This window comes from Sinohyriopsis cumingii, chromosome 13 (assembly GCF_028554795.1).
Source record: "Sinohyriopsis cumingii isolate HCF-2022 chromosome 13, ASM2855479v2, whole genome shotgun sequence".
Taxonomy (NCBI): Eukaryota; Metazoa; Mollusca; class Bivalvia; order Unionida; family Unionidae; genus Sinohyriopsis; species Sinohyriopsis cumingii.
The window spans coordinates 67,199,866-67,225,741 of record NC_142973.1 but is presented as its reverse complement, the minus strand read 5'-3'; the positions used below and the strand labels follow the sequence as shown (position 1 = coordinate 67,225,741).

At 34.9% G+C, this 25,876-nt stretch overlaps 1 protein-coding gene across 1 annotated transcript in view; it reads left to right on the top strand.

Annotated features, from left to right (window-relative positions):
- LOC149785771 (dynein axonemal intermediate chain 7-like) overlaps positions 1 to 21,150 on the top strand; it is a 101,674-nt gene extending 80,524 nt beyond the window's left edge. The window contains exons 16-19 of the mRNA XM_089979673.1: positions 4,915 to 4,986; positions 7,257 to 7,409; positions 13,482 to 13,583; positions 17,010 to 21,150. Coding sequence (XP_089835799.1) covers positions 4,915 to 4,986; positions 7,257 to 7,409; positions 13,482 to 13,583; positions 17,010 to 17,147 — 465 coding nt within the window. The 3' untranslated portion in view covers positions 17,148 to 21,150. The remainder of the gene's footprint in view (positions 1 to 4,914; positions 4,987 to 7,256; positions 7,410 to 13,481; positions 13,584 to 17,009) is intronic.
- Positions 21,151 to 25,876: the final 4,726 nt, after the last annotated feature.

Below are 25,876 nucleotides of genomic sequence, written 5' to 3'. Positions count from 1 at the left end.
GTGAAGGACACTACAGTTTTAGAGCTACAATGTGGTAATTATTTATAAAAACACTACAGGTTAAAGTCTATAATGTCATAACTATTCCTAAAAGACACCACAGTTTAAGGGCTACAATGTGATAATGATTCCTAAAAGACACCACAGTTTAAGGGCTACAGTGTGATAATGATTCATAAAAGACACCACAGTTGAAAGGCTACATTGTCATAATGATTCCTAAAAGACACCACAGTTTAAGGGCTACAATGTGATATTGATCCCTAAAAGACACCACAATTTAAGGGCTACAATGTGATAATGATTCCTAAAAGACACCACAGTTTAAGGGCTACAGTGTGATAATGATTCATAAAAGACACCACAGTTGAAAGGCTACATTGTCATAATGATTCCTAAAAGACACCACAGTTTAAGGGCTACAGTGTGATAATGATTCATAAAAGACACTACATTTGAAAGGCTACATTGTCATAATGATTCCTAAAAGACACCACAGTTTAAGGGCTACAATGTGATATTGATTCCTAAAAGACACCACAATTTAAGGGCTACAATGTGATAATTATTCCTAAAAGACAATACAGTTGAAGGGCTACACTGTCATAATGATTCATAAAAGACACTACAGTTTAAGGACTACAGTGTCATAATTATTCCTTGATCCTAGAAGACACTACAGTTTAAGGACTACAATGTCATAATGAGTCCTAAAAGACACTACAGATTAAGGACTACAATAATGTCATGATTATTCCTAAAAGACTCTACAGTTTAAGGGCTACAGTGTCATAATTATTCCTATATCCTAGAAGACACTATAGTTTAAGGGCTACAATGTCATAATGATTCCTAAAATACACTACATTTTAAGGGCTACAATGTGATAATTATTCCTAAAAGACACTACAGTTTTAGGAATACAATGTCATAATTATTCCTAAAAGACACTACAGTTTAAGGACTACAATGTCATAATTATTCCTAAAAGACACTACAGTTTAAGGGCTACAAGTTCATAATTATTCCTAAAAGACACTACAGTTTTAGGGTTACAATGTCATAATTATTCCTGAAAGACACTACAGTTTTAGGACTACAATGTCATAATTATTCCTAAAAGACACTACAGTTTTAGGGCTACAATGTCATAATTATTCCTAAAAGACACTACAGTTTTAGGACTACAATGTCATAATTATTCCTAAAAGACACTACAGTTTAAGGACTACAATATCATGATTATTCCTAAAAGACACTACAGTTTAAGGGCTACAAGTTCATAATTATTCTTTAAAGACACTACAGTTTTAGGACTACAATGTCATAATTATTCCTAAAAGACACTACAGTTTTAGGGCTACAATGTCATAATTATTCCTAAAAGACACTACAGTTTTAGGACTACAATGTCATAATTATTCCTAAAAGACACTACAGTTTTAGGACTACAATGTCATAATTATTCCTAAAAGACACTACAGTTGAAGGGCTACACTGTCATATGATTCCTAAAAGACACTACAGTTGAAGGGCTACACTGTCATATGATTCCTAAAAGACACTACAGGTTTAGGGCTACAATATGATAATTGTTCATAAAGACACCACAAATTAAGGACTACAATGTGATAATTATTCCTGAAAGAAACAACATTTTGTGTGTGTGTGAGTTAGATTTTTAACGTAGCATTAATAATTTTTCAGTCATATCTCTAAGATGTCTGCAGAGTGACAGTTTATAGTGATGTCTAGCACTGGGGTATCATGCCACAGACATATAGCATGATGTCACACTCAGTCACATTATCCTGACACCAGGCTGACCTGTCCTAACACTAACCTCTTAATGCTGAGCGCCTAGTGAGGCAGCTGTTAGTACCATTTTTTGTATGACTCGGCCAGGGATCAAACTCATGACCTCCCTCATCCAAGGCAGACACTCTAACCACTAGACCACAGGAGTGGTCCCACTACAGTTTAAGGGCTGTAATATGATAATTATTCCTAAAAGACACTACAGTTTAAGAGCTACATTGTCATAATTATTCCTAGAATACACTAGTTCAAGGGTTATAATGTCCTAATTATTCCTAAAAGACAGTACAGTTTAAGGGCTACAATGTCATAATTATTCCTAAAAGACACTACACTTTTAGTGCTACAATGTCATAATTATTCCTAAAAGACACTACACTTTTAGGGCTACAATGTCATAATTATTCCTAAAAGACACTACACTTTTAGGGCTACAATGTCATAATTATTCCTAAAAGACACTACACTTTTAGGGCTACAATGTCATAATTATTCCTAAAAGACAGTACAGTTTAAGGGCTACAATGTCATAATTATTCCTAAAAGACAGTACAGTTTACAGACTACAATGTCATGATTATTCCTAAAAGACACTACAGTTTAAGGGCTGCATTGTCATAATTATTCCTTGAAGACACTAGTTCAAGGGTTATAATGTCCTAATTATTCCTAAAAGACAGTACAGTTTAAGGGCTACAATGTCATAATTATTCCCAAAAGTCTCAAATGCAGGCACTCAAATGAATATGCCTAGCTGTATGATACCAGGTACAAACTTTTCTAATCAATTTTGCTATTGTTTCAGGAGAACGACCAGAAATTCAGAGACATGCTATTGAAAATTTATGTTACAGTCATTAACACGACTGACATTTGTATGCCTACCATAAGGTGATGTATATTGCTGTATATACTTGCTTATAAAATGAGTCCAACTGCTGCTGCACAGACCCAGACCTGCCATCACATAATGCACTGCAGATCTGGGTCTGTGCAGTTTGCAGGTGTAATAAGTACTAGAACAAACAACATTGACTCAGATCTGCAGGTGCATTTTGCTATAGCAGATCAGGATCTTTGTTTGCAATTTGACTCATCTTATAAGCAAGTAAGAATGGTATATTATGTTTGTCCACCGATTTTGGGGAAGAGATAATGTATGAGGGAATAAAGGATGAGACACTGAAAAGGATCTATGTAGATTTTCAGATTAGATTCACTTACATTGACATAATTGCACTAAAGCAATATTCACTAGTGCATTATGTTGCTTAAATTTGCTTATGTATGTGTTCTGCACATTAAGTTGAGTTCAAGGCCACATAGCTTTATGAAAGGTTTCAGTCAGTGAGACTGGTTGTTCAATAATCTCCCGAGTCAACCATCATCCAACTAGTGCCAAAACAGAGGACTGGATTATGGTGTGTTACTCACAGTACACGTGTGAAATTTGTAAATAGTATTTTAACCACTGATTCCAAAAGAACTTGTATCAGAAATTAAACATAAGGAGGCTGGTCGTTGTTATAAAACAATGTATGGTGCAAGACATCTTGATAGGTAGATAGTCTTAAATCTACAAGACTGTTCATATAACTCTGCATAACACCGGCAGACTTGTGAGAGTCAGCTACATAGAACACCTCTCCCTCGATAACTCGTGCACAATGGGGTCCACAAACATAGACCATACTATAAGCAAAGGCATGAGTTATCGAAGGACCTCCAGAAATTTTAAAAATTTGCTTTGACATTGAGAAAAACGGGGGTGGGGTGGGGGTGACAGCATTAGGAAACTGGGCTGTTTAATGACTGAATCCTCATTTTACAATCACGTCGATAGTAAGTTTTAATAACACGCTTTTACCAATGATCTTGTTTGTTATTCTGTTTAAATAGCATTTATTTTCAAAATGTCCAGCATGTGAAAGATCCTTCCAACTGGTTTCAACAACCATCATGTGACCTGAAAAATCTGTCTAGTACGTCACTGCTTTTCGTTTTCTTGATGAGTCTGGTTCCCCTAGTAGTGTTTAATAGTATCCTGCCAAATTGGGAGTCCCCAGAGCAGAGAACTAGACTAAATGTTGATACACCACCAAACAATATTACTTTTTTTGAAAAACACGCAACATTTATTTCGTGAGACAATCATCTACGTTGAACTCAATTTTTGTATTGTTTAATTAGTACAATATTGATGTTGTGATTTCATTGGAAGTAATAATGAAACTTGTTATCATCTTTGAGGATATCTCTAAGTGCCAGTTCAGGAATTCTTTGAAACTCACTTGCCCACATAGGTCTGTATCTGTGAAATCAAGCTGTTTATTTTATGAAGTATTTCATTTTGCTTGGCTGCCTTTTATCACATTTATGAATGAAATTTCCTTAGTTATTGTTAATTGCGATGCACTAGGAATGTCGTTTAGAAAGAAAATGTAAAAAATTGTATGACCTATTTTTAAATTTGATATTTCATAATGTTGACTAAAATTCCAGGTCCTATCTAGTATTTTCGATGATAAAACACGCAATATATCAAAGTTTCCATTACCAATTTTGATCGCGATTTTCTTCAAGTTCAACAAATAGGGATCAATTTTTGGGGTATTTTCTGGTTTAAAAATGGGATCCATGCCTGACCCCACATTATAAGCGGGTTTGCGAGTTATCAGGGCATGAGTTATTGAGGGAGTGGTGTATGTCAAAACCTTTAAATGACTTCTCAAAAAGCACTGAACAGAATTTAGTTATTGTTACTAAAATTAGATAAATCTTTAAGTTACTTTTTCTGTTGACCAACTTTCACAGAAAACATCCTGGCATACAAGTTCATACTAATGATGCTGATCTGCCATCCAATATGGCTGTTGTTACGAAAAAATTTAAAAACCATTTAATGTCAGAAAGCATCATACTGACCTAGATTTCTTGGCCAGTTGTACTTGAATTTGACTTTCAGCTAGTGTAGAGATCAGCCAGGTGAGTGTTCTCATGTCCACATGGACCTCTTGTTATATTAAGAATTGTGAAAACACTTTATTGTAGTAATCTTTGACATACAAAATTAGATATATTTCTTCAATATTTCAGATGTGTCGTCTGGCTGGAATAAATGTTTTCCCTATGGTAGATTCATCTAAGTATGTCAGCATTCAAAACAAGGTAAATAGTTTGCATGTGGATGGACATTCTTGCTGCGTGACTGTCATTCAGTGTCTCTTGTAAGGCTATTTTTGTGTGACTGTCACTATGTGTCCCTTGTAAGGCTTTTTTTGTGTGACTGTCATTATGTGTCTCTTGTAAGGCTATTTTTGTGTGACTGTCACTATGTGTCTCTTGTAAGGCTATTTTTGTGTGATTGTCATTATGTGTCCCTTGTAAGGCTATTTTTGTGATTGTCATTATGTGGCCCTTGTTAGACTATTTTTGTGTGACTGTCATTATGTGGCCCTTGTAAGGCTATTTTTGTGTGACTGTCATTATGTGGCCCTTGTAAGGCTATTTTAACAAAATTACTGTATATGGGAAAAAAGTGTGCATTTCACAAGCTGCTAATTTAACAAATAATTACATGTTTAATTTGAATGAGGTGGCAAATTACCAATTATTTCATTCCTTTTCTTCAATGCTAAAGTTTTGCAATTGTGACTTGGTCATGAATAATGCAAAAATAAAATGACGCCAAAATTTTTCTATACGGAGGACTTGTATATAGTGTGTTCTTAGTTCACACCAAATAATGTACTTTAATAAGATCCCTTTTGATTTGTGGGCTCTGTATCTTCAAGGTCAAGGTCAGAATTTCTAAAATTAGATATGGCCTTTGCATTTAAGTCCAGAACTGAAGTTTTCTTCAACTGATTTAATGAAAACATGGTACATTTATCCTGAGATGCTGTCAGGGTGCATGAGTATGCAAATGTACTGTGAACAGTATACATTTTTTATTCAACTGTTGACCTATAATGTGCTGGTCATGACATAAGTTATACCACCAGTGGAGATCTCATAGCACTTGTCATGACTTAAGTTATACCACCAGTGGAGATCTCATAGCACTTGTCATAACATAAGTTATACCACCAGTGGAGATCTCATAGCACTTGTCATAACATAAGTTATACCACCAGTGGAGAAATCATAGCACTTGTCATGACTTAAGTTATACCACCAGTGGAGATCTCATAGCACTTGTCATAACATATGCCATTTTTCAGGTAGTCAGCTGTTTACACATCTGGGTACTTTACCTTGATATGAATTGTTGTTAACCTAACTTTGGTACGTTGTACCCTGGAACAAGCATTCTGTCATAGTTTTGACCTTGCATTCATAAGGAAGTTTTACAAATGCTAATTTAAAATATGGGTAACCTAGAAACCCCCAAATGGCTGCTTCCAAAAAAGTTAATGTTCAGATGATTTTTGGTGCTGGGAAACATTACTGGAAATACCAGCGAGTGATTTTGAGCTCAAATATTATGTTTTCTTCAATGTACATGCTGGATGGACTGAAATAGATGGATTGCCAATCAACCTCCTGTTCAGTAGTATTTCAAAATTAAATGTAGAAATGTAGTACATCAAGCCTAATTCAAATTCAGGCAGTTTGAAAGTAGAGTGCAATTTTTATTTCTTTTCTCTAACCATTCAGCACTGAGGAATCTTGTGCTACAAAACTATATAGCAATTCAAGGTTTAAGATAGACTAAATAAATAAGAATCTAAAAAGAAATTAAAAAGCAAAGATGTTTATTCATCAAAATACCTCTTTTCGAACAAAGAGGGTATGACACTGATGGACTTAAATCCTAATACATCATTTTGGAACAATTAAGAAATCTGACATAGTAATCTGCAATGTACTGATTCAAGAAATGAAATTTTGGACGATATCCCATAGACAATACCTATCGAACTGTGAAGTATTTTACATAACAACCATAAAGAACAGTTACCCAACCTGTTCAAGCTGTCTTAGCTAGCCTTATCCCTTCAAACAGCAGACCATGAAATGGGTTTGTCGAATGATATTCATACACAGATAAGGAACAGAGGGAACATCTTTTGATAATTTTTATTTCAATTTCACCCCAACAAAGGGGAACAGGAAGAAAGATAGATGGATGTTTAAGCCTTGGGTAGATAAATAACTATAACTACCCACCTACCCATTATTTGTTCTACTGTCCCTTATTATGGTGATGGGGGATCCCCTTTTGTAGATAAAATCTGAGCAGCATCTCTGTGTATTGTAATCCTTTATCTCAAGAAAGAGCTGGCCGATTTGGGAGTTATTAGCTTAAACTTCAAGGTCACTGTAACTAAAAAATATTCCATGTCAGCATATATAACTTACCTAGGAATTTGACTTGTTTACTTCTTTTGTCACTAGTTTATCATGGCTTTTATAAGTTTTACTGTTTCCCTCAGCATCCAACAATTGAAGAAAGGACATACCAGCAGATGGCGCTGACAGCTTCAGCCATGGCATATTCCTGGTCTAAGTGGAACAGTGATGTTCAGGACAGAGAGAAAATCCTATTCCAGGGAGCTGAGTCTCTGAATGATGAACCTTTGCCTGAGGTACAGTGCTCCTATCACAGTTTGTATTTATTTGGAGGCTTTAGCAAGATACATCTTGCAATATTAAAATGATACACATCCCAGCTTGTATCAATTTGGAGACTTCAAAATGATCCATATTGGAATATTCAGACATGATTTTTCTCTGTTTTAAAGCAGAGTCCTGCTTTTTTCCTGACTTGAATCAGATTTTTCTTGATATAGTCTGTTTTTTATATCATTTCCAATCTGGTTGTTAAAAAATGGTCTTTCTGCTCCCATTCTGCAATGACCCTTGTAAATTATTCATTCCATATATTAGTTAGCACATGACTCTCATAAAGAGTATTCTGATTGGTCGAAGGTTTAAATTCATCCAATTTATTTTCATGTAATGGAAACTTATGGTAATGTAAAAAAGAGGCATGCTTGCAAAACATGGTGTCCTGAGTTGCTGAGAGAGAGCATGACACAAAAAGTTGAGATAAAGGTTTAAAAAACATATGGAAATGGGAATGGCTTGCATGAAAAGTTGATGGAAATTTAGTTGGTCAGTTTATAAGAAAACTGAATGCTAGAGGACTGGCATTTTGTGACCTCTGCTCTATGGTAATTGCAGTTGGAAGAGTTTAGAACAGCACCTACAAAAGAAGCTGCATACAGAAAAAATGAAGCTCAAAAGGCATCTGGAAAAAAGTGCAATTAATTACTATAAGAAGAAAGATTTCTTGCATGAGAAAACAGGTGTAGCCCTCTGTCAGAATATGTGCACTGCATGTTGCCAATACAAGCACCAGCTTGAAAGAAAAAAGGCTCTCACTGAGAAGGAAAAGAATGATTTCACATTGAGCAAAACAAGTCAGTGGTGACAAAAAGGAAGGCTAAAGAAATCTTTACCAAAGCCACAAAAAGAGCTCGACTGGCATATCAACAGGTTGTGTCCATTGGATTATTTTGTATATAGTTGATGTACTTGGGTGTTTATTTTACAGATTTTTTATGAAAAGAGAGAAGTATGATATATTTGCTGCAAAAGTTTAGAAATTATTGAGACTTAATTATGATGTGAACACTGACATGCACATGAAATAACTTCAGCATCAATAGTATTGAAGAACAAATTCCTGTGACTATAAATATTGTGAAATTATTGAAGTCAAGCTGAACATTTTTGGTAAGTTTATTAGTTTTTCAAATGATTATTTTGGTTTATTTTATGATCATAAGTTACACCAGAAACAATTTTTTGTTAAGTGTAAAATGCGTTTTTGACCAAGGGCCTTTGGTCCCCTCAATGCCCGGATCAAGGGCACTGCCCCTGGAGACTCTGTAGGGGGAGGACACCCAAATCCCCCTTAATTTTTTTCAGCTTTTTTTTATAGAAGACCACAAAAGCATGTCTGAATATTAAAATGATACACATAATTTTGTATCAAATTGGAGACTTCAACATGACACATATTTCAATATTGAAACAATGCATATCATAATTTGTATTGTTTTGGAGACTTTAGTGACTTACATATTGCAATATTGAAACATTTTAGTTCACCTCCAAGAAATCAAGTAAAACCTTAAAAAACTTGTCTTCCAGGCTCATTTTCACTCTCATTGTTGTCATTCTTTTGGCCATAAGGTGAGGAAATGCTATGCTAATGATTTGGCCTGGCTACACTGATTGATTTCAGATGCTGTGCTAATGAGTAGCCCTGGCTACACTGATTGCTGTCAGATACTGTGCTAATGAGTAGCCCTGGCTACACTGATTGCTTTCAGATACTGTGCTAATGAGTAGGCCTGGCTACACTGATTGCTGTCAGATACTGTGCTAATGAGTAGGCCTGGCTACACTGATTGCTGTCAGATACTGTGCTAATGAGTAGCCCTGGCTACACTGATTGCTTTCAGATGCTGTGCTAATGAGTAGGTCTGGCTACACTGATTGCTGTCAGATGATGTGCTAATGAGTAGGCCTGACTACAGTGATTGCTTTCAGATGCTGTGCTAATGAGTAGCCCTGACTACACTGATTGCTGTCAGATACTGTGCTAATGAGTAGCCCTGGCTACACTGATTGCTTTCAGATGCTGTGCTAATGAGTAGGTCTGGCTACACTGATTGCTGTCAGATGATGTGCTAATGAGTAGGCCTGACTACAGTGATTGCTTTCAGATGCTGTGCTAATGAGTAGGCCTAGCTACACTGATTGCTTTCAGATGCTGTGCTAATGAGTAGGTCTGGCTACACTGATTGATTTCAGATGATGTCCTAATGAGTTGGCTTGGCTACACTGATTGCTTTCAGATGCTGTGCTAATGAGTAGGTCTGGCTACACTGATTGCTGTCAGATGATGTGCTAATGAGTAGCCCTGGCTACACTGATTGCTTTCAGATGCTGTGCTAATGAGTAGGCCTGGCTACACTGATTGCTTTCAGATGCTGTGCTAATGAGTAGGTCTGGCTACACTGATTGCTTTCAGATGCTGTGCTAATGAGTAGCCCTGGCTACACTGATTGCTTTCAGATGCTGTGCTAATGAGTAGGCCTGGCTACACTGATTGATTTCAGATGCTTTGCTAATGAGTAGGCCTAGCTACACTGATTGCTGTCAGATGCTGTGCTAATGAGTAGGCCTGGCTACACTGATTGATTTCAGATGCTGTGCTAATGAGTTGGCTTGGCTACACTGATTGCTTTCAGATGCTGTGCTAATGAGTAGGTGTGGCTACACTGATTGCTGTCAGATGCTGTGGCTAATGAGTAGGTGTGGCTACACTGATTGTTGTTAGATGCATCAGCAATAGAATTCAGTAGGAACTAGAAATTTGTCCATTTAACACAGATGTCTCTGCCAGTGGGATGCATTTAAAGCACAAAATGATAACCAATTGCCAAAACTGTGTGTAATACTTAGCAGGAAAATGGTAAAAAATCAAATATAAAGTATCATACTAAATTGAAGTTTAATCCAAAAGGTCATTCAAAAGTTACAGAGTGAAAATTAAATTTATAATGAAGGTGATGGCAGCCTATCTCTATGGTGTGTGATATGACAGATGGACATGGGTAACACTGCATGCGTTATGTATATATGGTCAGTTCAATGCCGTGAGACAGATGGACATGAGTAACACTGCATGCCTTCTGTATATATGGTCGGTTCCATGCTGTGAGAAAAGTTTTCTTTATGTGAACTCAATCAAAAAGCTTTATGATAATAACCATCAGAAAAAAATCTTTGAGTTTTTAAAAGACTGCAGATTTTAATCCTGTATTTGTAGGATTTTATATTTTTACCATTATCAATTATATTATAAACCTTTCAAATAATTTTATTATCCTTACCTTTTATTTTGTAAGACATGTTGCAACAAACTTACAGTTTGTTTGATAGAACTAATGATCAGACAACAAAATGCAGAACTAGATCTTTTTAAAGATACAAAACATGACTATGAATAATAGAAAACATTATTGCAAGACAGTCTAAGGGGCCCTGAGTGGCCGAGTGGTCTAAAGCACTCTCCGTTACGGATCACTGCCATCTCACCTCTGTCTGCATGGGTTCGAGTCTAGGATTCGGCCAATGTGGGTATGTGGAAAAGCTTGCCAGTAGCTTCTTGTGGGTAGGTGGTTCTTCCCAGTGTTTTCCCAGGTTCTTCCTCCAACATTTATACTGGCCACCATGCATAGCCTATCGTGTGTTGAAAAATGGCGTTAAACCCCAGAACAACAACAACAAGGCATCCAGGTAAGGAAGAATCCACTGTATATCAATTATGTATCCAGGTAAGGAAGAATCCACTGTATATCAATTATGTATCCAAGTAAGGAAGAATCCACTTTGTATCAATTAAATATCAGGTAAGGAAGAATCCACTATATATCAATTATGTATCCAGGTTAGGAAGAATCCACTTTGTATCAATTAAGTATCCAGGTAAGGAAGAATCCACTGTGTATCAATTAAGTATCCAGGTAAGGAAGAATCCACTGTATATCAATTATGTATCCAGGTAAGGAAGAATCCACTTTGTATCAATTAAGTATTCAGGTAAGGAAGAATCCACTGTATATCAATTATGTATCCAGGTAAGGAAGAATCCACTTTGTATCAATTAAGTATCCAGGTAAGGAAGAATCCACTGTATATCAATTAAGTATCCAGGTAAGGAAGAATCCACTGTATATCATTTATGTATCCAAGTAAGGAAGAATCCACTGTATATCAATTAACTATCCAGGTAAGGAAGAATCCACTGTACAGTAGTCCCCCTCTTATAAGGCCACCCCTAATGCAGCAGGAAAGTGGCCTTATAATGCGGGTGGCCTTTCTAGAGGGGGATGACAAATGCGAATAGTAAATACATATGAAAAAAGTCACAAGTACATTTAATTTTAAATATTTAATATTTTAATTAAAAAATTACATGCATGATGTGAAATAAATGTAAAACAAACTTTGTCATCATTTGCAAAAGAATGCTATGAATAACCATTGATACAGTTATAAAACTGTCTTTATAATTATGTTACAGTTCACATCACGTCACTTTGTTGGTAACAGTCTAAAAAACAAACCAGTCTCATCACATTAAAAATATCCTTGCTGTCATATCCCCTGCATATATCGTTTAGTCTTTTGTTCCAATCTTCGACAACTTCATTATTAACATCAGCTGATTCGCCGCTAATGACAGAATACTTGATATTGTGTCGCACTTGAAATCTGTGCAACCATCCGTTACTTGCGGTAAAGTCGTCATATCCCAGTTCAACTGACAAAATTTTTGCTTTTTCTTGTGTTTCAAATCAGGATACAAACGTCTCCTGGCTCAAACAATCTTCCTTTCTCCGTCCATTTCACCTTTCCACTTCTGCAGAATTGTTTCATTATCTTTCACGATATTGTTTATCTGAGTCTTCCCGACGTTAGTTTTCTGCAAGGATCCTCGACGATCCCCCCCCCCCACCTCCCGTCAGTTTAATTACTTTCACGTTCTCCTCTAAACTGAGAATTTTTATTTTCCTCGATGACATGTTGATCTTTTGCAGTAAGTTATTCATGTTGCCAACTACAATACTAATAAAACAATTTTGTATGCATCTGAACAAATTGCCGTGTATTTTTAAAGGAAGTGATCTTGTCACGTGATTCGTTAGTCGCAGTCTGGTACCCTATTGTTTTTATACATTTCTTGAAACTAGGTGAGAGAAACCAAAACGGCTTCGATATGTACCATTAACATCACGAAGATTTGACCTCGCGGCCGCTAGGATTCGTAATTTTGACAATTATTGTCAGGGGTAATATCCACTGATTACCAAAGTGAACAAGCTCAACATCTTACTAAGGGAAGCCATAAAGGCCATTAAACCATTTTCCTGCTGACTTGGGTATTGCACATCGATACTGCCACTTCTCAGCTGTTTCTACTGTTCGATAATTGTTTTCTTAACAATTATCAGAGTGACTAAACCGGACATCTTATGATAACACAGTAGTAAGGCTAATTGGATTACATGTACGTACCCTTTTGTATGGATTAAAATTTGAGTCTTTCTCGGTTTTTATGGAATAAATTTGGCTTCTCGTGAGGCGTAAATGATATAATATTAACCTTAGTGATAAATGTACTTTACTCAACACTTCTTTCAGTAACGAAAACCTGACATCGGGAAACAGAAATCGGATTACTTAACACACGTTATGAATACAATACTGGTTCTGGATACATATTCAAATAAAATGCGGCCGCTTGTGAGGGGTAAATTTTATGATTTTGCACTAATATGCTGGCCGCTGGTCGCGTTAGCCGGGTGGCCTTTCGCGAGGGGTACTTTTGAACACAAACTCGTCGGTGCCAACGGATTCTGGCCGTAAGGAGCGGGTGGCCGCTGGTCGGGGGGGGCCGTTCAAGAGGGGGACTACTGTATATCAATTAACTATCCAGGTAAGGAAGAATCCACTGTATATCAATTATGTATCCAGGTAAGGAAGATTCCAAAATATATCAACTATGTATCCATGTAAGGAAGAATCCTCTGTATATCAGTTAAACATCACTGTGATGTTCCTTTTGTTTATTGTAGGAGGACTGGGCTTTGTATTTGATGACCAAGAGAAGAGGCATGAAACTCAAGATGGTTGAGTTTGATGACACCTTTAATGAAGAGCTAGCTGAAGGCACTCAGGTATTGAAGTAACACTATGCCAGTATATATACACAATATACATATCTCAACACAACATTATATTAAATTCTTTGGAAAATAAGACTTATTGATAGAATGGAAGACCAGTCAACTTGTGTATATGGCCTTTTTGTTTAAAAAAATCAAGCTTTTATGTAAACAAAAATGAATGAATGTTTTGTTTTGAAAAAGAATTTGGCTAATTTGGAAGGGAACTGAGTGAAAGGTAATGTAAGTAATGTGTTGAGAAAGTGTCCTTGTAATGGAAGACCTTTGTCTCTTTCGTAAACTGATGGCAAGTTGCAAAGACCAAACTGAAACCAAACTGAATATACAAAAAGTGTTGATTAATTATTCAGCTGACCCATTTGGGAGTGGTGGTAACAGGTTGCCAAATTAATTTCTTTGTATTTGAAAGGATGTCTTGCTGTCTTTGATAGCTGTGAACCATGTTTACTTATGAGTAGGTAGTGCATGCCCAGTGTTAAAAGCCTAGACTGAGATCAGCCATTCTATGATGTGCACACCCAATGTGTTCAGCCTAGACTGAGATCAGCCATTCTATGATGTGCACACCCAATGTGTACAGTCTAGACTGAGATCAGCCATTCTATGTTGTACCCCTAGATCAGAGTCTTTGCTGTTCACTTGAAATTATAAGCGTTGTGGAATAGCAGATCTGATTCTATGGTGTGTGCTTAAAATTATAAGAATTGTGTGATAGCAGATCTAATTCCATGGTGTGTGCTTAAAATTATAAATATTGTGTGAAGTATTGTGTAACATCAGTTCTAATTCCAAGGTGTGTGCTTAAAATTATAAGTATTGTGTGATAACAGGTCTAATTCCATAGCGTGTGCTTAAAATTAAAAGCATTGTGTGATAGCAGATCTATTTCCATGGTGTGTGCTTAAAATTAAAAGCACTGTGTGATAGCAGATCTAATTCCATGGTGTGTGCTTAAAATTAAAAGCATTGTGTGATAGCAGATCTAATTCCATGGTGTGTGCTTAAAATTAAAAGCATTGTGTGATAGCAGATCTAATTCCATGGTGTGTGCTTAACTTATAAGAATTGTGTGATAGCAGATCTAATTCCATGGTGTGTGCTTAAAATTATAAGTATTGTGTGATAGCAGATCCAATTCCATGGGGTGTGCTTACAATTATAAGCATTGTGTGATAGCAGATCCAATTCCATGGGGTGTGCTTACAATTATAAGCATTGTGTGATAGCAGATCCAATTCCATGGGGTGTGCTTACAATTATAAGCATTGTGTGATAGCAGATCCAATTCCATGGGGTGTGCTTACAATTATAAGCATTGTGTGATAGCAGATCCAATTCCATGGGGTGTGCTTACAATTATAAGCATTGTGCAACAGCAGATATAATTCCATGGTGTGTGCTTAAAATTAAAAGCATTGTGTGATAGTAGATCTAATTCCATGGTGTGTGCTTAAAATTAAAAGCATTGTGTGATAGTAGATCTGATTCCATGGTGTGTGCTTAAAATTAAAAGCATTGTGTGATAGTAGATCTAATTCCATGGTGTGTGCTTAAATTTATAAGCATTGTCTGATAGAAGATCTGATTCCATTGTGTGTGCATAAAATTATAAGCATTGTGTGTTAGCAGATCTAATTCCATGGTGTGTGCTTAAAATAATAAGCATTGTGTGATTGCAGATTTGATTCTGTGGTATGAGCTTAAAATTATAAGTATTGTGTGATAGCAGATCTGATTCCATGGTGTGTGTGTGTGTGCTTGTGTGTGTGTGTGATTTGGATTTTTAATGTAGCTTTAACAATATTTCAGTCATATCACTATGTTGTCTGCAGTGTGGAAATTTACAGTGATGCCTAGCACTGGGTCATCATGCAGCAGACATGTAGCATGATGTCCCACCCAGTCACGTTATCCTGACACTAGGCCGACTAGTCCTAACACTAACCTCATAATGTGAGGTAGCTGTTAATACCACTTTTTTTTAAGTCTTTGGTATGACTCAGCTGGGGATTGAACCCACAACATCCTGTATCCAAGGCAGACACTCTAACCACTAGGCCACTGGAGCGGTGATTCCATGGTGTGTGCTTAAATTTATAAGCATTGTCTGATAGCAGATCTGATTCCATGATGTGTGCTTAAAATTATAAGCATTGTGTGATAGCAAATCTAATTCCATGGTGTGTGCTTAAAATTATAAACATTGTGTGATAGCAGATCTAATTCCATTGTGTGTGCTTAAAATTAAAAGCATTGTGTGATAGGAGGAGATCTAATTCCATGGTGTATGCTTAATACTATAAACATTGTGTGAGAGCAGATCAGATTCAATGATGTGTGCTTAAAATTATAAGCATTGTCTGATAGCAGATCTGATTCCATGGTGTGTGCTTACAATTATAAGAAATGTGTAATGGCATATCTAAATTTATGATATATCCCGATGGGTCTTTTTCATGTGCAATTAGGTATGTTAAATGTAGGGTTACCATATGGTAAATGTAGGGTTACAATATGTTAAATGTAGGTTTACCAGCTGGTAAATGTAGGGTTACCATATAGTAAATTTAGTGTTACCATATGGTAAATTATGGTTGCCATATGTTAAATGTACGGTTGCCATATGGTAAATGTAGTGTTGCCATATGTTAAATGTATGGTTGCCATATGGTAAATGTAGTATTACCATATTTGAATTTTCAAAACAGAGGACACTCTAGAGAGTGGGTTTACCTGTATAGAGATTTAAGGACTAAAAGTGAGGACATGTCCAGGAAAAAGAGGACATATGACAATTCAAGATACATGTTACAAAATGATATGATGCTCTATCAGCTTATTAAATCTTTACCTAGCAATGCAGGTTATATATGCAAAACTGTATACATGTTATATTCAGAGTCATTGGAAAGAAGAAGTTTGATGAGGTGTAATTGGATACACTAAGGCAATCAGGCAGAGATGTATTCAATTGCAATATCCAACAAATTATTTCCACAACTTGTAATAAAACACAAATGAAGTTTTATATTTACATTGAACTATACAGCATGAATGGAATCCAAAACATCTTGAGATTTATTTACAAAAGGTTGATTTGATGCATCAAAGAGTATCAAGGTGTATATGTCAGTGAAAACATGTAAATAGTTCCAGTCTGAGTGTGTTGTGTGAGGTATGGATAGAACTGAAGATGTCAGCAAATATATGTAAATAGTTCCAGTCTGAGTATGTTGTGTGAGGTATGGATAGAACTGAATATCATAGTCCAGATCATCCATTTTCAATTTGATCAGTGATAATACCCAGTATTTTGCTTCCTAATTCCTGATGACCATGATCAGTACATGAAATCATCATTACCATTATAGTAATGCAGTGAAGGTCACCTGTAAATATAATTTTTTGCAATTTCAGTTTAAATCCAATCTGTACAACTTGTTGCTGTCCACTGGGTCAGAGCAGGTCAAGGAACGTATCAAGGAGACCAGTTATGAGTTTGTGGACTGTGTCCAGCAGTTGCTTACGGCAACAAAAATCCTGACATATTCATAAAACTGGACAGTCTAAAGAGCTGCCTACAAGCTGCAGAATTTCTTTACTATTTTGAACAGTGATACAAAATTTCTACATCATTGTATCTTACAAATGTATGAGATAAATAGTGAAATACAACTATAATGAAAAATAAAACTATTGTAAACTCATAGAGATTTTAAGGTAATAGTGTTGATGGAAGATATAAGCAGTTAAAAAGATACAGTCTATGCTTAGATGCTGGAACATCATTTTGATGTTATATTAACAGTGAAATTCCTGAATGTCAGGCAGAGATTTAAAGATGATTTATAATGAATATAGATTATTCACACTTATGCATGAAATGGGGAACAACATATTTTTGACAAGTTGGAAACGATTCATTTCTAAATTATGAAAACTAAATTTGTTTTTATTGAACTTGCCAGAAGTTTTTCTTCTTTGATCACATTAATGTTAGGAAGATTCTCCGCTACCCCTCAGTTCTAACAATCACAGAAAGATAAAAAAACATAATTTTTCCTATTTCTGTTCCATATAGATGAAGGGAAGTAATTCTTCCCAACCACTGCAAGGTGACTATGTTATTGATTAGTGTTTTGCTTTTGCTGATATGAGATACATATCCAATGCATCTCACAGAATCGAGGTCATTCTTGTGGTTCGTTACACCGTCCTTGGAATTCTTATTTGAGTTATAATATGCATATATTTTATCTTAATACATTTAATTATATCTTGTGTATACAAAAAAAAAACAGTTGTGCTTGTTTTTGGTGGTATGGTGATACTTTTGAAATTTCTTTTTTTTTTTCTTATTCAACATTTGTTATCAGTGTTGACTTAGAATCAGGTATTTCTACATTATGCTAGAATATTTATAAAATTGTTGGATGATTAATCTCATGAAGAGAAACTCATGACAAGGTGAATCTGTGATAGAAATACATGATGTGACCAGACATCTTGTGCTTTTTATGCATGATAAGGGCTAGTTCTGCATTGTTTAAAATAATTTGCATCATTAGTGATACATATCTATTGTAAAAAGTTTTTCATTTCAGGACAGGGTGAAATACATATGTGTAAGTTTACTCTGTTGCTCTTAAATACTATTGATCATGATTTTAATGGTAAGTTTTTCTTGTGTATCATTGAAGATGCATCACGTGATGATTTGTTTACAGTATTTTATAAGTCTGGGCACATATTTGATATATACCAATATTACTTTTAGTACATATTTGATATATACCAATATTACTTTTAGTACATATTTGATATATACCAATATTACTTTTAGTACATATTTGATATATACCAATATTACATTTAGTACATATTTGATATATACCAATATTACATTTAGTACATATTTGATATATACCAATATTACATTTAGTACATATTTGATATATACCAATATTACTTTTAGTACATATTTGATATATACCGATATTATATTTAGTACATATTTGATATACACTATTACATTTAGTACATATTTGATATATACCAATATTACATTTGGTACTTATTTGATATGTACTGATATTAAATTTAATACATAAAGATATATACTGAAATTTAATACATAATGATATATACTGATATTACATTTAGTACATATTTGATATGTACTGATATTAAATTTAATATATGACATATACTGATATTACATTTAGTACATAATTTAATTTATAATGAACAATAAAAGGAGAACATATACCTGCCATATTCCCAGAAAGTACAGTTTGGGGGGGGACTCAAAAAGTGTGTTTTGAGGTCTCTAGGGGGTCAGTGCATGAGAGTAAATATTTTTTATGTAAGTCTATAGAAAATGACTGGAAATTCAAATCTGAATAAAAGAAAATAACTTGTCAGTTTTCCTTAAAGCATTTAATACACTTACAAAGAAAAACAATCTGTTGGTAGACTTAGCAATGTCAAATATCATCACCATACACATATGTACACTCACATAATCACAACTACACTGACATTAAATAAAAACATACATCAAGTTTTCTGTCCTTAAAATCCATTGGATGACAAAATATAGGCTTAATCAGTTGCAGTCTTTGCTGCTGTCAGTAGATAAATACGGTTTATGAAGGTAATTCAAGTCCCAATAGTGTTCATCTTTTACACTGACTAGACACTGGATCGTACTGTTGTTCAAACTTTCATGCTGGATTCTCTGAGTGAATCATGGTCAGAACTGAGTTGTTGCTTGAAACCATAAATGTTAGCATTGTTACAACTGTATCTGATGCAGTTTGACTAATTTGAATCAATTTGGGATTGACCATCTCCTTGGAGGAAGGAGAGGAAGGAGGAGGGGACAATATTTTCAAGTTTAATGGGGGCTTTATAGTTAATACTTATGCCTCTGTCCAATACCCACCTATGCAAACACAAGCATGTGCTTAATATTGTCTTTCAAACAATCTATTTCATGGCTAAAATCATCCTGAAAACCATGGGTCAATTAATAGTATTTTAACAAGAATGAGATAAAAAATAATAATAAAGAGAACCAATCGGAACATTCAGTTCATCGTGTTGAATATGTTACATACAGCCTAAAGTGCTTCTTATTTTGACATTGTACATTCCAGATTGATTTATGTCAATATGTTGTTTGCAGTATGTGCAAAGAATTAAATATTCCCCAAAACTTCTTTTACTGTTTGTAGATGCTACATGTTACATGTATATAATGAAGCGTTGTTTGGTTTATTTTAGTATTTATTTTGAAGATTACTACAAATAAATTCTTTTTAAACATAACCATGTCAAGGAGTTTGGGAGTAAAAAATATTGTGGCAGGTCTGCTGAATAATGGATATAAGGGGAGGAGGAGGCAGAAGCCATATATTGTACAAGTATACACAAAAAGAATTTATTTTTATTCATGATTTTGTTTGCAGTGTCATTTTTGAGAAGTTTTCCTATGATGTTGCTGGGTTTTTTTTGATTCAGTATATTTATCATTATTTATAAATCCTCTAAATATTGACTTGGTTTTACACTAGACTATGAGTTACTTGATTTTTAAAGAGAAATAAATTTGTCTAATTTACTGGAGTGAATCATCAAAAATATGTTTCCACTGTTGTTGATGGTCATCAACAACATTATAGCCAAGAAATTTGATCTGCCATTTTGACATTTGCTTGGTCTAGTCGTAAGTATGGCCATAAGAGGACCAGGTGCAAATCCAACATTGTACTCACATAGGATTTTTTTCTTCCTTTTTTGTTTATGTGCTTTTTTAATCTTTAACATAAACCGTAAAACAGCCGACATTATTATGCTGGATGCTGCAAGAAATCTGCTATTTCAGTCATACATATTGCTAGTCAATATGTTAAGCACAAAATATTCTAAAATTTGCTTATTTCAAGTGCATGATGGATAATTTTCATCTTGTGGGTTAAAAAATGAAGAATTTTAACCCACAGCCGACATTATTATGCTGGATGCTGCAAGAAATCTGCTATTTCAGTCACACATATTGCTAGTCAATATATTAAGCACAAAATATTCTAAAATTTGCTTATTTCAAGTGCATGATGGATAATTTTCATCTTGTGGGTTAAAAAATGAAGAATTTTCACTCATGGCTTTGCCACATGTGAAATACCAAGTTTTTCACCCACTCATTGAAATATATCCATTATTCACTTGATGCAAGCAAATAGCCTCTTTAAAATAGCTTTATAAACTCTGTCAAAATCAAATATTTCCTATATTTGTTAAAGAAATTCATATATTTTTTCTTATTTTTTTCATACTAATTGCTCTATGCTTACATTGTTGATCTAAAACTTGGCTCGACAGCCTAAAAGAAAGATATTTTCCCTCTATACTATGGTTTAAAATACATATTCAGGTATGCATCTCTTATTCATCCAAAGTTACCTTTATTGGTACAGTTTTGTGTATGTAAACATAATTTTGAAAATGCATGTGACATGCTTGTAATAAAATAATAAAACAAATAAAATTGTTACTGATCTCTTTTTTAAATTCAAACCTAGAAAATCTCTTATACGATACATGTACTCCAGTTGTTTTGCTGCTGTCATGTCCATTCCAAATCAGTTTTATGGTGATTATAAAGAAGCCATGCAACACACTTATTTGCAGCACTTGCAGATGACCTTGCTATCTTATTCATGAAATCAGAGCTAGTTTTATACACTCACCACAAGGAAGAACATATCACATTTGGTTGTTATCCATCCATCTTTATCTGTTTGTCTGCGCACTCATATGTTCCCTACATTGTCTGAGCATAAAAACTTGAGTTCTTTATTGTCAATGATTACAAAACATTGCAAATAGCTTGCATGTGAGACAAGGGCAAAGCCTATTTTGTTGTCTAAAGACAAGGTCAAGGTCAATGTGACTGCAAGAAAAAAAATGACTCCTGCACAATTACATAACTTGTGGATGGCTTGCACAAAGATTTAAAAAGGTCTATGAATTTTGGGGGTCAAATGGTTAAAATCATTGTGACTGAAAGAAGACAAATATTTTCTGTACAATAACTTCATTTCTGCATCACAAACCTGGAATAAACATTGCTGATTGACTTTGCACATTGAGCAAGAAAGATGCCTATTAATTCTGGACTGAAAATTCTGGTATTTCTGGGTACCTGTCAATCACTAATGTGTGTGTGTGACATTGTTATGCCTATATGGTCTCTAAGTAACAGAAGGAAGTGAAACCAACAAATTCAGTAGAATCAAAAAGTAAATATATTTATCTAAGTTACACAGTGAAAATTAAAGAGCAACATACAGGATTATGAATTATATCCCAAATAATCCTAAAATGTTGTCACAATTCCAAAAGTAGAGTGTTGCAAATGAATTCCAGTATTGAATGAGCTTATGTATGAATAGTCCAGATATAGCACAGTGACATAATCCAAAATGTTTTTGACTGAATTCACAATAATCCCAAAATATGGTGTTTGTCCAAACACTTTGTAACTTCAATGAATAATTCAAATAATAGAATGAACTTAAAATGGGAATGAAATAATTTATATTCCTCTGCTGGTCACTGAATTTTCAAATTTTCAAATTGCAACAAAAATTATCAGTTGGTGAAAAATTTATTAATTTTATGAAATTTTTCACCAATATGCATAATTACAATGGCTTTTCTGTGAATATGTTTACTGTATGTACTTGCTTATAAGTCAAATCCATCTGCTAACATTATAGACCCTGACTTGATAGCACATTATGCAACAGCAGATCTGGATCTGTGCACTTCACAGTTAGGCTTGACTTATAAGTGAGTACATACAGTAATTTCTCACTGATGACTGCATTTATCATAATGCAGATTGTGTTCACTGCAAGCTGATTGCCAGGTGTGTAGTTTTTATACAGGTGTAGTTTACTGACCTTGTTTCCTATTGAATTAATATGCATAAGGCAATTTTTTTTGATAATTACATTAATGATTATTCAAAAGAGAGAGTTCACCAATTTAAAGTGGAAAGACTTTATATCACAGAGACAATGCATATAAGTACAGATAAAAGAGATGGCAGCCTTATAACACAAGAACCCTGTATCACCAATAAACCCACAAAATTATTTCAGAATTATGCAAAAACCACAATGTGAATTTCATTATGTTTCATATAGACCTAACACTAATGAAACTGGCCTGATAAATCATATAATCAATTTAACTGATTGATGCACATTTTCTTAAATCTATGATTGATAAAAAGAAACAAGTTATGATTTGGGAAGACATTTAAACATCATGAAAGCTATTAATTTACAATGAACAATTACAGACTATACTCCCATTCCACTCTCACATGATTTTTCATGGCTATAGTAGCTGCATGGTACATTAAACTCGTACAAATTGTCTAGTACACATTTTATTAAAATTAAAAGCTCCATGTGGGTCAGTTTAAGAAAAATATGCATAACACTTTTAGGTGGATGAGTGTTGTCTGTTTCATTCACTTTTGCCTAACAAAGATGGCAACTGCCTGTCACTGGAGTCCTTAAAGGAATTGAAAATGAAATTGTAGAATTATTTATATCCCACCTCCCGACCACAGGAGTCTAATGTAATCCTTGTATCTATCTGGTACACCATCTCATTAGCATAACTAGTCCGACAGTCTTTTATAGATTGCCATGCAAGATAGTAAATATTATGGTCATCACCTGTTTTTGCTGTTTGGCAATACATGGTGGTTAGTATAACTGGTGGAGGAAGAGCCAGGGAAAACACTGGAAAGAGCCGCCAACCCACGGGAAGCTACTGGTAAGCTTTCTCAAGTTCCGAGCCTGAGACTCAAACCCATGCAGACAGAGATAAGATGGCAGTGATCTGTAATGGTGAGCGCTTTAGACCACTTGGACAGCCAGGACCCTGCCATCACCAGCAGATGTGCATATAAACAAATGTTTTGCTTCTGCAGTTTGGAAACAGTTCTTGCCCCTTGTGTCTAGTAGCATAATGCAGTGTATGACAGTCTTGTTAGTACAATTGATCATGCAGTTTTTTATGGTAAATATCATGGTCATTAGCTGAAGATGTGCATATCAACAAATCACTTTGCTCCCAACATTTTTGTTAAGAGTTATTGCCCTTCTTTACTTGGGGTCAAATGTTTGGGAATCAGCATGGAATACGTAGAATCCCAACTGAAGAACCCGAAGTTGTTATTCCAGCATCATGCAGACTCTTCTGGGGGAGAAGGTGGTTTCGAGAGACTCAAGATGGCATCAGTAATGTGGAAAATTTACAAAATGAACACTGTACTGTTAAGTTTTCAGTAACATGGAGACATTAAAGAAGCATTCACCAAGATACTAAGTTTTTAAAGGCATAACAATTGCATATTGCACATTGTATAATGCCATATATGGAGATATATCTCCACCTATTAGCATACTCCTTCTACTGATGGTAGGCCAAAAATACTGTTTTAATGGCCATCCTAGCACATGCTGTTTTATAATTGAAATCTACTACTTTTGATAATTAAAATAATTATTTTAAAATGTGAACACAAAAATTAACACAGTATGGTTATGCATTCTGTCAACATGTTAGAGAAACCAGTGAGAACCAGATTACTGGGGACCAGAAATTTTCCATCAATACAATGACCACAGTGATGATGCGTGGCAGGGTAATAATATTATCGTTGTCTAGAAAGTAGTTCAATGTTAAAACTTGGTTCCTGCAGTTATTTCCATTGCTAAAATTAATTGTTCCCACATTTATAGTTATAAATAGAACACCTTTTATCTAAATAACATGATACACATAGGCCTGTCTGTAAAATTTATAGCAGTGTAGTGTACATTAAGTTCAACATAAATTTTAGCCATTTAATATTTATAGATAAGCTTAAGGGTCAAATCTGATCCTTATAGTTGTATAATTATGTTTCATGCGAGAGTTTTTTATGCTTTAAAATATGGGTACCTGTCAATTACTAGTGTGTGTGTGTGTGTGTGTGTGTGTGTGTGTAATGGTGGGTTTATAATGAAGTGTCTTCCATTGACAATTCATTCATGATAGGAACCATGAAATCATGTTATCTACGAAAATGTTAAACAGCACTGTAGACAGTAAGAAGCCTTGCCACATGCCCAATGTTGGTTGGAGCCATTCTCCAGCTGTACCATTTACAAAACTGCACTTTGTGCCTGATGACATCTCTGAGGCAAAAGCTTCCAAGACATGAATGAAGACATTGAGCAGTTCAAACAGATGTTGCACATATTTTTTTATACAAAGCATGTATAGGTTGAATACCTGCTCTCCAGTGCTTTGTCCAGCTCTGAAACCTGCTTTGCTTCCTCTGCTTGGGGTTTCAGTCTGTTCAGGAGCACTTTCATCATAGCCTTTCTGGGATTAAACAGAGCTGGAGGTTTCCTTTCTTTGGTAGTGTTATTATAAGGGACTGAATCCATTGTTTTGGTAATTTACCTGTCTTCTAGATTTTGTTGCATATTTAAATTGTTAAATGACTCATGGTATCACCACCCAATCCTGTGAGTTTGGCAAGAATAGTGTTATTGCCTGCTGAATTGAGTGACTTCATAGCTGCCTCTGCTTCCTCTGTTAAGATGGGGAAGTTATCATCCATTATTATATATTATGATATACTGGTAAGACTTGGGTCCCCTTTTGGAACTCAAATGTATAGTTCTGCACACTATTCTGCCCTTCTTTTTCAATATCTTAACTGCTTCTGTTAGACAGTGTCCTGCCTTGTTGATACTTTTGACTGTAGCTTCCTTGTATTTTGATGGTTGCTGTCATTCACATACTCCTTTTATTCTATTTTATTACATTCTTAGTTTATCTTGAGCTTTTCTTATTGTAGTTCCAATATGGGCGCTAGTTAGCAACAGCTTGTTCATCTATTGTCTTCTTTTGTTATATAGGTCCTTGAGACCATTGTTGATTAAGTATTTTTTTATTATTTCACTGTGGTTTTCTAAGTACTTGCTATAAGGAGGTCTAACAATGATAGAAGCACAGCAGCCAATAGTTACACGATACGAGCCTCAAACTGTAGTCGATATTCTGCATCTCACTCATTCCTGATGTTTCCCAATGTCTTTGATCTGAACTTGGAAACATGTTTTTTTTGTTTGCTTGTTTATATATATATATATATATATATATATATATATATATATATATATATATATATATATATATAT